The sequence below is a fragment of the Falco peregrinus genome, chromosome 1 (genome assembly GCF_023634155.1).
Source record: "Falco peregrinus isolate bFalPer1 chromosome 1, bFalPer1.pri, whole genome shotgun sequence".
Lineage (NCBI taxonomy): Eukaryota > Metazoa > Chordata > Aves > Falconiformes > Falconidae > Falco > Falco peregrinus.
In genome coordinates this window covers 126,611,359-126,626,778 of record NC_073721.1, presented here as the reverse complement: position 1 = coordinate 126,626,778, position 15,420 = coordinate 126,611,359, and the positions used below count along the sequence as shown (strand labels likewise).

The 15,420-nt window shown below is 59.8% G+C and overlaps 1 protein-coding gene and 1 long non-coding RNA gene across 9 annotated transcripts in view; both read left to right on the top strand.

The window, feature by feature from the left end:
- Window positions 1-2,944: 2,944 nt before the first annotated feature.
- Window positions 2,945-4,585, top strand: LOC129783651 (uncharacterized). The gene is made up of 3 exons (XR_008745420.1): window positions 2,945-3,041; window positions 3,160-3,323; window positions 4,389-4,585. It is a non-coding gene; the product is annotated as an uncharacterized LOC129783651 (long non-coding RNA).
- A 2,530-nt stretch (window positions 4,586-7,115) lies between these two features.
- TLE3 (TLE family member 3, transcriptional corepressor) overlaps window positions 7,116-15,420 on the top strand; it is a 31,707-nt gene continuing 23,402 nt past the window's right edge. For 2 of the 8 annotated variants that reach the window (XM_055816881.1, XM_055816848.1), the window contains exons 1-5: window positions 7,116-7,526; window positions 7,946-8,069; window positions 8,141-8,241; window positions 9,683-9,746; window positions 10,621-10,665. In XM_055816881.1, the coding sequence (XP_055672856.1) occupies window positions 8,046-8,069; window positions 8,141-8,241; window positions 9,683-9,746; window positions 10,621-10,665 (234 nt within the window). In that variant the 5' untranslated portion in view covers window positions 7,116-7,526; window positions 7,946-8,045. The remainder of the gene's footprint in view (window positions 7,527-7,945; window positions 8,070-8,140; window positions 8,242-9,682; window positions 9,747-10,620; window positions 10,666-15,420) is intronic. The other 6 variants (XM_055816857.1, XM_055816870.1, XM_055816838.1 and 3 more) reach the window with 6 other exon arrangements.

Below are 15,420 nucleotides of genomic sequence, written 5' to 3'. Positions count from 1 at the left end.
CCCGGGGGTTTGGTGGTTTTTTGTCGCTTTTTTTCCCCCCCCAGACCTAAAACGTGTTGTGTCAGGTTGGTCAGGACACTGCAGGGCTGTTTTCCTTTCCCTTGCTATCACTGCTATCAAGTAGGAGTTAACAGCTCTTGTTTATACAATGACTATCTGGCCAGAGGCTGATTTAATACCTCCCACTCCTTTTAAGTGCAAATAGACTCTAATGTGTGTATTAGACTACTTGAACGGCTGTTCTGGTGAAATACTTGCTTTCCAAATAACTTATCTGCAGTTAATGCTGGGGAGAGGAGAAGAGCAAACTTCTTTAGCATTTAGCAATAATAAAAAGAAAACAATCCGTTTAATATTTTCCTCTTTCCTTGGCTAAGCCTTTAGTCGTACAGAGCTTTCACAGGCGGAATCCTATAATGGTTTATGGGCCGCAGCCCTGATTCAGCAAGTTGCTTATGAGCATCCCCAGGCCTGAACCCAACAGCTCTGGCAGGTGATGCCACATCTGGGGACAGGGAGCTGCACAGCCAGGCTGCCACTGCGCCCGCTTCCAACCTGGCACAGATGCCAGCCCCATGCTACCGCCATCCCACATCCCTCCCGGTCCCCGAGCTGCTCGGTCGGGCTGGAGTGTGGCCACCGGTGGGGCCGGAGCAGTAGCCGTGCTGCACAGGCAGCCGTCTGCAGCCACGCTTGGCAGGAGAGACAAAGAGTAATATCATCCCTGAGCGAAACTGCAGAGTTTCTGCTGAGTCACAGTCATCAGGGAACGGGGAGAGCAATTACAGACGAAAACTGGGAAGGCATCCCAAACAAATTGGTTATAATTAACAAGTAGAAGAATAACACCAGTAATACCATTAGCAGGCCCAAAAGCCATTTGCAATATAATATCTATAATTAGACAGTATACAGCAAAAGCCTGGGCTGAGCTGCTCGCCCCGGGAAGGGAGGGCAGGTGAGCATGGGGAGCAGAGTGCCGGCGGCGCAGGCTCCGGGGGTGGCGAGCACCCACGAGCACCCGCGAGCATCCGTGAGTATTCGTGAGCATCCGTGAGCAACCTGGCTCCGGCCATGGGGGCGAGAGTCTGGCGTGGGGCTGGCCCTGGCTCTGGTGCCCAGGGAGGCTCAGCAGGCCCAGCTGAACCTGCTCTCCCCACGGAGAGCGGCCAGGCTCTCCTCTGCCACCTCCCTCTGGGTCGCACCTGGTGTTAAATACACATAAGCACATGGTGTTGCTATCCTGGGAGCAGATGCAGTGCCGGGGCCCCAGCGTGACCAGTGCTGGTTGAATGCACAAGGCCAGCACTTCTTTGGGCTCTGCTGAAGCCCACCTGTGGTCCAGGGGGTCCCTGCGAGCTGGGAGACTGGGGCAGCACTGGGACTGGATGCAGAGATGCAGGGATGCAGGCAGGGGTCAGGGAGGCAGGCTGGGGCAGGGAACACCACTTCCCTGCCTGCAAAGAGCTCTCCGATGCCCCGTTTTCCCCATCTGGATTTGGACACCAGTGAGTTGTTTGACAGAGCTGGCAGTGCCGGAGCTGCTGGGTTTGGAGCTGAGCTGCAGCCAAGCCCCGTTAGCGGGTGCGGGGTCCCATCCCTCCACCAGCTCCTCCTGTTGGACACAACTTCTTGGCCAAAACTTTGCAAATGAGTGGATGGGCTGAGGCTTTTCTGGCAGGCGGGATGGCAGCTCTTCCAAGCTGCAGTGCCACCGGGAGGTCCTGGGGCTCTCCCTTCCTCTCTCTGGCACTGTCTGTCCCCATCTGTACCCCCCTCACCCACCTCCTTGCACCTCCCAACCCAGCCACAGGAGGATGGGGGAGATAACATTTGCTCTGGAGGCTGGGGCCCTGGTTCGGTGCTCGGAGGGGTTTGCAGCCAGTCCCCAGCGGGTTTGCTGCCTCCCAGGCCCCCCTGACCAGGCAGCCCCTGGCTGGGCCACTGCAGCCCAGAGGCGCTGGGCTGGGCCGGCGCGGGGATTGCTCAAGCAAATCCTGCAGATGAGGGTGATGTCAATGGGAGTTACGGGGTAATCGGGGCCTGTTGTGGCAACACCAGGAACCGACGCTCTTCCCTATCTCCGCCTGCGCGCCAGGCTGCGGGGGCTCGGAAACAGCCCGGCAGCTTCTTGGCGGTGCTGGATGCGGATGCGCGTGTATGGCTGTGGGGGGCAACTGCGATGCCCACCGCTCCTGCCGCTGGCCCAGAGGACCCCGGCACGCTGCTTTCAGTTTCCTATAGCTGCTGTGGAGCAGAGAGAAAAGTTCTGCTTAAACCTTCCGAGGCATTCGAGTAGGAGAGCTGCATCCGCAGGCTGGGGTCCAGGCTCTGAGCCCTATCAGGGGCTCAGGCCCCTTCCCACGGGAGGGCCCCCCACCTCTCCGCCCTCCCGCAGCTTTGTGCGGGTGCATTTTTCCTACCTGGAGCCCCCATCTTTGCTCTGGAGGGGAAAAAAGGAAAAACTGGAAAAGCTCGAGGCCAGCACACAGTCTGTTGTGTAGATACTCACTCGCACTGGCTGCGGGTGCTCAGAGCATCACTAGTGGGAACACCCAAAACTGAGAGAGGCTTTTGCTGACCCCAGCCCTTGCGAGGGATCCTGGGGCCAGAAGCGGTTGCAGGATTGAACCCTCTCTTGCCAGGGGGGCTATAAAACCTTACTGCCAAGAGCAGATAAACCCGAGCTTCCCCACAAAGCAAAATAAACTTGCTGATAGCTCTCCCGGCTCTCCGTGGTCGGTCATTAGTATGCGTTTCACTGCCTTCCCAGCTCTGAAATCCTTGTTTAGATAAACTTGAAAGCTAAAGGAAATTTGGCAGGCAGGGTCCTGCCCTGTGCGGAGGGCAGATAGTGTCACCTGAAATGTAAACACACACTATTGACTGGGGCCGGGACCAGCTTGTCAACGATAAAGCCACCTCTCGGGGCAGCTGCCGTCACGCTGCCGGGCACGGGGAGCACCGCTGGCACGCGGGGTGAGCTCAGCTGGTCACGGTGGCTGGGGAACGAGGTGGGAGCAGAAGTGACCCAGTGACCGGTGGGTGTGCGTGTGCCTGCACGTGTGCGTGCGTGTGCCTGCACGTGCGTGTGTGCGCACACGTGTGTGCATGCACAGAGGTTTCTCCATTTTCCCCCCTTCCACCTTCTCTCACCAGCAAATCCAGGTGGACGGATGAAGCTGTGCTGAAGCTGGAGCCAGCCTCTTCCAGGGGTCACGAGACACAGGGCATGTGAAGAGGAGACAAAGTGTGGTGGAGGGAGAAAATCGCGTTTCCTATCACTGGCATTGCGGACCCGATGCCTTGCAGGGAGGCTGGAGGTGAGCAGGATGACTATGGCTGTGTGGGACCCTGCCAGTTGCAACAAACCTTATCCCGCAGGATTCTTTCCATCCTGTTTCCTACAGCTGCAGCACGGCCCGGCCCTTGGGAGCAGGGCTATGGAGGGGCTGCGTACGCCCACCGCTGGGCTGGGGCCAGCCGGGGTGGCCGATGCTGCAGCATCGATGACGAGAGGATGGGGTGCCGTGGCTCTTGACCCACACGGGCTGTTTGGGAAGGGGAAGGGCAGCTCGGGCAGTTTCCCCAAAGGGTGGCATTGCGGTGGGGACGAGACGGTGTCACAACACCCCGTGCCCAGAAGCGGAGCCTGAGGTTTCTCCCCAGACAGGGTGGGTGAGGACATCTCCTGTTCCCTTTCGCACAGCTGTGAGAGCTCGCAGGTGCCAGGGCTGCAAGCCCACAGTGTGCCTGGGCATCCTGGCACAGTGGATGGGGCACAGCTTGGCCAAAAGCACCCATGGGACACTGACAACCTAAGGGAGGGACCAGCGCGACACCCTCAGGACCCCCAACACCTTCTGTGCTCTGCTCACCCTGGGGTGCTCCACTGCCATGTCCCTGTGGGCAGCTGCCCTTTGCAAGGCACCCGAACGATGCACGCGGGGGCTGCACGGGGCCACTGGCCTTCGCTGACCATCCCTGCAGCCCTCATCCTCATCCTCATCTGGGGGGGGCTGGCTGTCCCAGCTCAGGCAGCAACATGCTGGGGAGAAGACCCCCCTCTTGCCTCCCTCCTGCCCCGTGTCACCCACTGAGGAGGGATGTGACATCCCCCGTCTGCGGTGACAAAGGCACCTGGTGGCAGCGCAGGCTGGCTGGCTGGGAGAGGAGCTGGGGGCTTCTCCCACTGAGGCTTTTCCTAGGATCATTAAGAGAAAAAAACCCCAAAATCTCAGAAAAAGAAAAATAACTTATGGGAAAAGATCACAGTTTATAATTGGGATGTGCAAATATCAATTTAAGTAGATTTTAAATCAATATGAACCAGAATGTTTCATTTCACCCTAATAGTTCTTTTTTTTTTTTTTTCTTTTTTCAAACAGGTGAGTTTTAATAAGCTAAAATAAAACATCTGCTATTTCAGTGCAGTCCTAGTGTGAGGAATATCAATTAACAAGAGGCATTCTTGGTCGTTTGAGTTCACCACAACAGCGCTGGAGCTACAGCTAGATGGGAATGTGAAGAAAATTACAACCTTTTCGGGGAAACCATTAAATAAAAATCAGAATTTGTCCATAAGTACCGCTGGGGGAGGGAAGCGGCTCATCTAATGTGTTCTATTTTCAGCAACGAAATGAATTCTCAGTGCAAAATCACTGCTTTTCACTCCTGTCCCCGTGTCCCTGTGTCCACGGAATCAGGCTCCAGAGGGCCCCTTGGGTGGAGGCTCTGGCTCGGCCCTGCCATTGGAGTCACCCCATTTATTTGCATTTTTCCAGCTCAGTCGGGCGCAGGGTGAGGATCCGCAGGGAACACGAGTGCTCAGCGTGGGCTTGCAGGGTCTCAGCACCCAGCAGCACCCACCCTGGCCCCATGCTGCTGCAGCCGCAGGGTCAGCACGAACCTGCCGGGGGGGGGGGGGGGGGGGGGGGGAAGCACGGGAAGATCAATAAACCTTCCTCAGCTGTGAAAAATTAACAAATATCTGCAAACCCAAGAGCAAGCGTGGAGGCCAACACACAGCGATTGGAGAATTATCACGGGTCGCTCCAGCCTCCATCAGCTTGAGGAAATGGTGGGCAGCTCCAGCAGCCTGCTGCTGTGCTGGGGGGCAAGGGCAGCGTGTTCTGTCCTCAAGGGTCACGCGGAGGGGAGGATTTTCAGGTGCTGCTGCCTTTGCTTTGCCATCCTCCTGGGACCGATGCGAGCGTGTGACACCGGGAGCATCGGTCACGTTTTTCCACTAAATAGATGTTGCCTTGGATGTACTCGGCAGCGTGAACTGCCAGGGAGAGCACTTTACAGGAAAAATAAGCACCGGTTTCACCGCTAATATTTCCAGGGTTACCAGTTGCCATTAATTTTTGCTGTTTCTCCAGGCACAGGCGGTCTCAGGAGACCCCCGGCGTGGCTGCAAGGGCTGCGGGCCCACGCTCGCCCATGGTGGCTTGCATGGGGGCTCTTCCTGCACCTGCTTGCCTAGCACAGCCTGCCCGGGGCTGCGGTCCTGGGGGGGCTCAGCACCCCCCTGTGCACCCCGACATGCACCCCCGCTTCGCAGGGAGCTACTGCCTCTGCGGGGGGAAATCAAAAAGGAGCAAAAGGGAAGGGAAATTAAAACCTCGGCGGGGGGTGGGGAGCAGGGAGCGCAGTGGCTTTGGCTCCGCGTCTTTAACTCCGCGCCGGGTTTTGCGCGCTCCCACCTCCCCGCCCGCACCCCACGTGGGGACAGGGCGGGGCCGGCCGCCTCGGCCAATGGGCAGCGCCGACGCCTGACACTTTTTGCACGTCAACAGCCGGAGCGCAGCCAATTAGCGGCGGGGCCAGGCCGGGGGGGGGCCGGGGCACCCCCACATCCCAGGGGGGGCTCCTCTAGCCCCCTGCCCGGGGGCCGGGGGGGCGGGCGCGTTCCCCGCGCAGCGCGACCACCGCCTGGGGGGGGTATTTTTTTATTTCCTTTTTTCTTTTTTTTTCTTTTTTTTTTTTTTTTTATGAGGGGGTGTGTGGGGGGGGGTGTTTTGATTTTTCATTTTTTGTGTTGCCCCCCGCCCGCCTTTTATTATTTAGATGGACGCGTTTCATTACTGGGGAGAAAAACCTAAAATATTCCTTTGATACACAAAATCAAATTGATATTTAGCCTCTGCTTACTTCTTTATGCGCGGCTGCCCGCGCCGCGCGGCAGTGACAGATTGTTTGAGCTGGAGGAAAAGCCATCCCGAGCTAATTAAGCCGCCATGCCGGGGGGGCTGCGGGCGGGGGGCTCCGCGGCAGCCGCGTTTGTCAGCGCTCCGGCCCCGCGTGGCTTTGATTGACAGCGCCCCCCCCTCCGCGGCTGCCCGGCTCCCTTCAGCCAATAGAGTTGAAAGAGCCGAGCGCTCGGTGGGGTCTGATTGGTTGAAGGGCGGGGGGTTTGCTGAGGGGGCCCCACGTGGGGTAGGGAGGCTCCGTGTGACGTGAGGGTGAGGAGCCATTTTGTGTCGCCATCGGCCGGGCCCACGCGTGAGGATGCGGAGGGCCGCGGGGGGCCGCACTCCTGCCCACCGGGGTTCGGCGCCCCCCGACCTCCGTACACCCCCGGCCTCCGTAGCCCCCCGGGGCTCCTCACCCCCCGCCCCGGGCTCGCCCCCCCGGGCTCAGCGCCCCGGGGTCAGCCCGGCCGGCCTGTGCGCCCCCGAGGCGGCGTTACCCGCGCCCCCCGTTACACCCGGCTCCCCCCCGGCCCTGCCCCGGTAGCACCGGGCAGGGCCCAGCCCCCCCCCCGGCCCCCGCACGGCCAAGCGGCGGCCGCGCAGCGGGGCGGGCGTTACGGTGATACAGCGGCGGGGCCGCACCGGGAGCGCCACCGGGACCCCACGGGCAGCGCCTGGGCCCCACCGGGACCCCACGGGCCGTGGCGGGGCCCCACGGGCAGCGGGACCGGGCCGGGGCGGGGCGGTGGGGAAGCGGGGCGTGGCCTGTCTGGCTGGGAGGCGTGGTTTACCGAAAGGGCGTGGCCTGATGGGGGCGTGGCCCGCCGCCGCCGCTCAGTCTCTCATCGTTTCAGACACAAGTCTGGGCATTGTGACGTCTCCGCTGTAGTCGCCCAGTCAGCTGCGGGCTTTTCTGTCCCCCACGTGGGTTTTCCGGCCGGCTATTGGGCGGCGGCGGAGGGGCCGCCCGGGTTTTGTTCCCCCGCCCCGCTTCGCCCCAGCGCTCTGGCGGCGGCGGCGCGGACCGCGTGCTCCGGGGCTGCCGCGCTCCGCCGTGCGGGGCTCCGCTCCGCGCACCGGCACCCCTCACCCCGGCACCCCCCGGCCGCGGGACCCCAGCACCCCGGACCTCGGGGCAGCAGGAGCAGCAGCAGCATGGCTTGTGGAGTTACGGCGATACCGGCTGGACGCAGCTGAACGGCCGCCCCCGGGCGGGGGAACCGCGGCGGAGGCACCGCTCGCACTTCGCATGCCCGCGGCGCCCGGGAAGTCGGATGTGTACGGCCTTCTCCCCCCTCCTCCTCTCCTCCATGGCCGTCGTGCTCCGGCGTTAGTTCCTGGCTTTGCTTCCCCCTTCTTCTCGCAGCAGGAATCCCGCGGGATCCTCCTTCCTCCGGGGCTCCTTTGGTTGCGTTTTGTTGTTGCTTTTTTATTATTTTTTGTGTGTGTGTCTCTGCGTGTGGTTTTTTCATTTTTTTTTTTTTTTTTTTTTGAGAGCGGCCGCCGGCAGGCGGGGGGGCGAGGGAGCGGAGCGCCGCGGGGCGGGGGGGGGCCGCACCTGGCCCCGGCGGCTGCGGGCAGCTCGGCCGGGCTGGGCTCCGCGGGCGCGCAGCGCGGCCCCGGCGGTGCGGTGGCTTTGCGCGGGGGGTGGGGGGCCCGCAGTCAGGCCTGCTCCCCCACCCCCCCCGCCCCCCATCCCCCCTCCTCCGCCCCCCGCACGGACTTTTCCTCTCGTCTCTTTGTTCCAGTTCTCGGCCTCTCCGGGAGCGCTCCGGGCAGCAGCGCACGTCGCGATCGCCGTAGCGAGGCACGGCGCGGCTGGCTCCAGTGACCCCCCCCAGCCCTGCCATGTACCCCCAGGGCCGGCACCCGGTGAGTCCCGCTCCCCCTCGCCCCGCTCCCCCCCGCTCCGCGGCCCCGGTGCTGAGCGCCTCTCCCTGCAGGCTCCGCACCAGCCGGGCCAGCCGGGCTTCAAATTCACCGTGGCCGAGTCCTGCGACCGGATCAAGGACGAGTTCCAGTTCCTGCAAGCCCAGTACCACAGGTGAGCCCGGGGGGGCCGGGGCGCGGCTGCGGGCAGTGCCGCTCCCCTCCCCTGCCTGCCCCTGCCTTGCCTTGCCTCCCCTGCCTGCCCCTGCCCTTGCCGCCCCTGCCTTGCCTTGGCGCCCCTGCCTGCCCCTGCCCTTGCCTTGCCGCCCCTGCCTGCCCCTGCCCCTGCCTTGCCGCCCCTGCCTGCCCCTGCCCCTGCCTTGCCGCCCCTGCCTGCCCCTGCCCCTGCCTTGCCGCCCCTGCCTGCCCCTGCCCCTGCCTTGCCGCCCCTGCCTGCCCCTGCCCCTGCCTTGCCGCCCCTGCCTGCCCCTGCCCCTGCCTTGCCGCCCCTGCCTGCCCCTGCCCCTGCCTTGCCGCCCCTGCCTGCCCCTGCCCCTGCCTTGCCGCCCCTGCCTGCCCCTGCCCCTGCCTTGCCGCCCCTGCCTGCCCCTGCCCCTGCCTTGCCGCCCCTGCCTGCCCCTGCCCCTGCCTTGCCGCCCCTGCCTGCCCCTGCCCCTGCCTTGCCGCCCCTGCCTGCCCCTGCCCCTGCCTTGCCGCCCCTGCCTGCCCCTGCCCCTGCCTTGCCGCCCCTGCCTGCCCCTGCCCCTGCCTTGCCGCCCCTGCCTGCCCCTGCCCCTGCCTTGCCGCCCCTGCCTGCCCCTGCCCCTGCCTTGCCGCCCCTGCCTGCCCCTGCCCCTGCCTTGCCGCCCCTGCCTGCCCCTGCCCCTGCCTTGCCGCCCCTGCCTGCCCCTGCCCCTGCCCCTGCCTTGCCTTGCCGCCCCTGCCTGCCCCTGCCTTGCCTTGCCGCCCCTGCCTGCCCCTGCCTTGCCTTGCCGCCCCTGCCTGCCCCTGCCCTTGCCTTGCCGCCCCTGCCTGCCCCTGCCCTTGCCTTGCCTGCCCCTGCCTGCCCCTGCCTTGCCTTGCCCTGCCTGGGCGCCCCTGCCTGCCCCTGCCCCTGCCTGGGCGCCCCTGCCTGCCCCTGCCTTGCCTTGCCTGGGCGCCCCTGCCTGCCCCTGCCTTGCCTTGCCTGGGCGCCCCTGCCTGCCCCTGCCTTGCCTTGCCTTGGCGCCCCTGCCTGCCCCTGCCTTGCCTTGCCTTGGCGCCCCTGCCTGCCCCTGCCTTGCCTTGCCTTGGCGCCCCTGCCTGCCCCTGCCTTGCCTTGCCTTGGCGCCCCTGCCCGCCCCTGCCTTGCCTTGCCTTGGCGCCCCTGCCCGCCCCTGCCTTGCCTTGCCTTGGCGCCCCTGCCTGCCCCTGCCTTGCCTTGCCTTGGCGCCCCTGCCTGCCCCTGCCTTGCCTTGCCTTGGCGCCCCTGCCTGCCCCTGCCTTGCCTTGCCTTGGCGCCCCTGCCCGCCCCTGCCTTGCCTTGCCTGCCCCTGCCCCTGCCTTGGCGCCCCTGCCTGCCCCTGCCTTGCCGCCCCGCCGGGTCTCACACCTTTGCTCTGCCCCCCCCCCCCCAGCCTGAAAGTGGAGTATGACAAGCTGGCAAACGAGAAGACAGAAATGCAGCGCCATTACGTTATGGTAAGAGACTTTAATCAGATTTCGGATCAGGCTGTAAATGTCATTAGCTGGGAGCCCAGCCGTGTGCTGGGAGAGGGGCAGCAGGAGGGGGACAGGGACCGGGACCTCTCCACCCCGCCGGAGTGGGCACCCAAGGGACCTGCCGCCCTGCCCCGGGCTCAGGCAGGGAGGGGGCCGGCTGCATGCCCTGCTGGTGGCTGTGCCGGGTCGAAGCAGCCCAGGAGAGCAATAACAAGTTTCCTGTTAACCCCTTTTCTGCCGGTGCCTGCGGCCCCCTGGGCAGGGGGTACTGGGGGGTGCCCCGGGGTGCTCGGCGGGATGGGGTGCAGCCCCCCACGATTCCCACCCGGGCTCTTTTATTGCGTCTTTTGAGGACAGTTTGCATGGCAGGGATGTGGGGGGGTTGCTGGTGGGGGTGGCAGGAGCCAGCCACCCCCTTTCTCGGCGGGGAGAAGGGGTTGGTGCTCCCTGGGTTCCCAGCAGCAGTGCTGGAGTCAGGGTGAGGGGGGGTAGATAAATCCATACCCCACCCCCAGCTCAGTGAGAAACTGGGTTTTTGGCCAGACTACGGGCAGTACCTGTTCTGCCAGGGCTCTGCAGACGCCTGTCACACAGCTCTGCGCCTCTTTGTTTTTCTAAATAGCTTAGGAGGAGAAAACAGGAGTAAAAAGGAGTGTCCTCTTGTTAAATGCATGCCACTTGAACCCTATAAACATCTGCTTATTATAACGTATAATTTCCTTGGCTACCAATGCTTTAAGCACAGTTTTGACCGGGATGCTTTCTGGTAATGACCTTATGCAAATACCTTATGTTAAATTAATTCAAATTCTTCTTGGCTCTTTTTTTTTGTTTTGTTTTATTTATTCCCCAGTACTATGAAATGTCCTATGGTTTGAATATTGAAATGCACAAACAGGTGAGTAATTTAAAGGGGGGAAATTGTGATTGATTGATCTCCTGTTGCCCTTTTCTCAGCCTGAGATAAAATAGGCCCTGATTGCACTAAATGGGGAGCAAGTGCTGAAGCTGGGGATGTGACTCCAGGTGAGATCCTATGGCCCAGCAGTTACATCGGGAACTGCAGGGTGATGGCAGGCCAGTGAGGTTTTTGCCTATATTCAGGAAAAACTTGGGTTTTGAAAATAGTGTTCATGAGATGGGGTGAAAATAGCCTTGTGTTCCACGCTGGGAGGTAGGTACCTGGAATGGCACATTCCCAGCACTTGGAATATTCTGTTATCTCCTGCGTTTTCCTCTGGTTTTGCGGTTGGTACAACACGACCGTTTCTAAGGTTGTAACCCCCTGATACTCGCCGTGCTGTAGTGTGAGACTTAAAGGGAATTATCTTCAGGGATACTGATACGGTGTGTTGCTCAATGTCACGGATTTGTCTTTGCATCTGGAAAATGAAGCAATGTTTGGTACTTGGCCCCCCACCCCCACCCCGCAGTCTAATATGTAACTTGCCTGGAGGAAAAAATAGAGAAGGCCGTAGCAGAATGTGGTGTGCTACCTTGATAAGATTATAGTTAAAGAGCCTAAAGGCTGGGCACATGATGGTAAAACTTAAAGGAATAAAGTTATTATTGAGATTAGACCTGATTATTTGTGCTGCTGCTCTGCTTACTGGTTTTAGAAGTAGTTCTAATTAAGAACTTAAGGCAGATAGAAGTTGACATCAACTTTGCCATTCGCAAATCAGCCCCGTTCAACTCCAAAGTGGTTTTGCTTGACAGCAGCATCACCCTCCGAAGTAGGAAAGTGTCGTTAGCTGACTGATGAAATTCAAGGCAGCGTGCCTGTGAAGCTGCTCTCCTTCGCGCACATGCTTCCCTTTAGCTTTCTGGTACGTAGTCACAGGGTAACGAAAATAATTACTGCTTAGTCTTCAGTTTTTTAAAAATATCTTCTTCCATGCAGATAATCCTGACTTCTTTCTCTTCGTTGCTTCTGCCTGGACACACAAGCGTCCTTGCAAGGCAGCGCTGCTCATGAGGAGCCCTGGGGGGGCTGCACAGGAGCCCAAGCCCCCAGACTGGGGGCAGGCAGGGCATGTGTGACCGCTGGACGGCTCAGGGGAGCCGCTGGTGCGGTTTGCCTCGGCGCAGCCAGAGATGCCCCTGAATTCAGAATTTTTGCTTAGGCCTGTGGTGGCCTTCTGCGAGGACCCAGTCCCTGTTTTGCGTGTGTCCAGAGGGACATGGACCCTGTGGCCTCTTCGGAAATGCTCGAGGGAGTGGAGTGCTGCAAGCGCGGGCCGCTCTGGGGAGAGGGAGAACCTCTTGCTGCCTGGGTGCTGGGTGTTGAATGGCTTCACTCTGCAAACGCTGGGAGATGCTGAGATAATACAGCAGGATGCCGAGCTTGTTCTATTGATTGGAGCTTTGGAAGCAATTGCCGTTTCCCTGAGATGCGCAGTGTTTTGCACCGGTGCGTGGCTGCAACTGGAAATGGATCTGGGAGGTTTTGCACGGCAGGATGAGTGTGGGGGCTGGGGGCGAGAGCCCGCTGGGCTCTGGCTTCGTCAGCTTGTGGCTGGGGCGCTCCGCCCTCTGCTCCATCTTGCGGCGTGACCACGTAGCGTGTCTTCCTCGTGGTGCTGAGCCAGGCGAAGTGTCTGCTGCCTTGGCTTCTGGAGGGTGACTGAGGAGCCTTGGAACGCCCGGGGGCTGTTTTCTCTGGGGCTGGTGCAAGCGGAGCCCAGCTGCTGCTGCATTCCCTGACCCGGATTTTGCATTTCCCGGGTGGCAAGGCCGAGCGTGGTCGGTGTGCCTTGCTGGGAGCTTTGCTACCTTGCAACTCCGCAGATAAATCTTTGCCGGATGCTTCCAGCCTGCACCGAGCATCCCCTGCCTGCTTTAGTTGTTCCTGGTGACATATGCTGCGTGCCTAGTGCTGGGCTGATGGGGGAAGTTTGGGGAGGTGAAGCTGTCTTGTTATTTAATTGACAGCAATGTGCATGGTGCTGGAGGAAAACAAAGCAGCCCGAGCTGCTCCGAGCGTGCTTCCAGGCGAAAATGGGGCGACAGGGAGCGGAGGGATGGGAGAGCTCGGCCGGCCGGAGCGGGTGCCTGGAGAGGCTTTGCCCCTCTTTTGGGCTGCAGCATCCCCCTGAAAGCCATCCCATCCCGCCGCTAATTGCAGCGTGGTCCTGCCTGCATCTGGTTGAGGGTGGCTAGTCCTGAACAAACAAGTTTATCAGCTGACCTGTTTAGCGGTTGACTTGTGTTTATCTGCACACAATCAAGTAGACTGAAGTGCTTGAATTATTCATGCAGTGTCCTGCCCTCCAGACTTGACTGCTTGTGATTACATCTGCTTGAGACAAACATTGATGGATACTTCATCTTTAAGCAAAAGGGGATTGTCTGTCTGTGGGTTTATATAACAGATTATCTCTTCTACGCTGAATATTAAGTGTGTGTATATGTGGCCGTGTGTGGGGTTTTTCTTCCCCCCCTCCCCCCCCCCCCCCCCCCCCATTTTGTTTCTTGTTAAGGAAAAAATGCAGTTTCATAAACAACTCCATATGCAAGGAAATATTTAGGAAGTGACTACCCGCTTTGTTGCATATAACGCGGTGAATTGCTCCTTACATCAGTCTTCCTGCTGAATGAAGCACTCTCTTCCCAGGGCTCAGCTTTCTTAAACTTGAGGCCAGCCAGGAGTTTTCTTTTTAAACCTGGGCAAAGCTCTTTTTTTTTTTTTTTTTTTTTTTTAAGGTTAATTGATTTTTACAAAAGAAACTCTCGTTCCCCTGTTGGTTTTGCATTGTTTTTGTTCAGATCTCTGTAGATAATTGCCAAATGCAGTCAGAGTGAATAACGATTCCAAAAGAAAAACTTAATTTTGTGTGGGGAAACGGGACACCTTGGAGGGCAGAACCTTTGTGCTGATTTTCTTTTTTTTTTAATGGCTGAGATCTCTCCACATAAGCACTTCTTGTTTTTGTGCTTAAACGCTTAATGCTTGGAACAAACCTAAACCCTCCTGCCACTTCCAGGGAAAGAGAGGCATGCTTTCTTTTTTTCTTTCTCTAGAATATTCCAAGAACACAATATACTTTCTGTCATGCTTGTTAGCAAGGAGTGCCAGGTAATAATTTGCTAAATACTTCAGAAGCCAAGTAATTTGTTAGTGTGATACTCTCAGGTCTCCTAAGGTAGGGAGGAATAGCTCTCAGCCAGCTTAACCTCTCCCTCCCCTTGGCTTTACGGGAGGCACCGGCAGCCCCCGGTGACTTTTGGGGGTCCTGAGTGAGCTCTGCCCCCCCACCCCACAGCCCCAGTGCCCGTGGTAATTCCGTAATGAGGGGTTGTGGCCCGCCCCTCCACACCCCCTCCCTGAATTTAATTCTCATCAGTGAAGCTCTCCACTTTGCTAATAACGATAGCAGCCACAAATAGCTTTCAACATGCCATTGACAGCCTGGTTGGAGAGAGCACTTGAAATAGTGGTAGACAGCTGAAAGTACCCATAATTGTGCGCCGGAGTGAGAACCACACTGCTCAAGGGCCTTATTTTCATGTGCTTAAAGAGACAATATCCTGGTTTCAACAAATGCTTCTGGTGCTTCACTGGTGGTGTGATTTGCTCCTTGCCTTTCTCCAACCGTCGCTGCTACCCTCTTCCAGGGCTGAGGTTTGCAGGGGGAGACTGGGGTAGCTGGGGGAGGGCAGTGGTGCTCCGGACCTGTCTCGGAAACATCCTTGTGGGGGGTGTCTGGAGAGACCTGTGGTTTTGGAGCCATGGAGAAAGCTGCGGGGCTCGGTGGGGGCTTCTTGGTGGGAGTCTCACCTGAACCCCAGGATCATGCTGATGCTGCGTCCTGTGGGCCGTTTGCCTTCAGCAGTGCCACCAGCCCCGTTCGGGGGTTGAGGCAGTGGACAGGGTTTGTTGTGTTTTTCAGGAGGAGGAAGGGCTGGATGGGCGATGCGGTATGTTCAGCCCCTTGTCACTGGCCTTCGTCCCACTGTTTAAATCAATAAGCAAGAGTGGGTTGGAGCTTGGTCTGCAGCGGCCCAAAAATCTGTTCTGAGGCTGCATCTGGGGTGGCCTGGTCTGCTGTGCTGGTGTGATTCGCTTCCAACCCACGCAGGTTCACGGGGGCTCTGCCCCGGCGGGGTGCGGGTGTGCTGTGCAGGGCCTCTGGGGAGCCCGGGGCTGCTCCCCGCAGAGCGGTGGCCACAGGCTGGGCTTCTGCGAGCACCTCCATCCCCAGAGCAGGGCTGAGCGCTCCTCCCGCAGGCTGGGAGCCAGGAGGGGTTTGGGTCTGGTCCTGTGCCCTGGGATCCACGCTGGGGTGTGACCCCCAGTGTACCGGTGGGGCTGGGGCAGCCCTGCAGCTCCCCTTCGGTTGCTCGGTGAAGGCCAAGGCTAATGTATTTTGGCACAGTGAGCATCTCTGTCGCCCAGAGCAGTGTCTGCAGGGTGTCACGCCAGGGTTTGGGCTCCCCCCCTACCCCCTTACCCTGGCTCAAGGCTGGGGCTCTGCCTGCACTCGGGCACTTCGGGCATGTTTTTTAAGGCTGCTCCTTTCCACTCCGCTCTGCGTATCCCACAACTGACGGCCGGCAGAGTTATTTTTAAAACTTCCCTCTGCCATGTCCAGGTGTAAAGACGAGAGGACTGGGAGCCGGAGCTGCTGGGGAGAGCCAGCCCTGTAGCTAT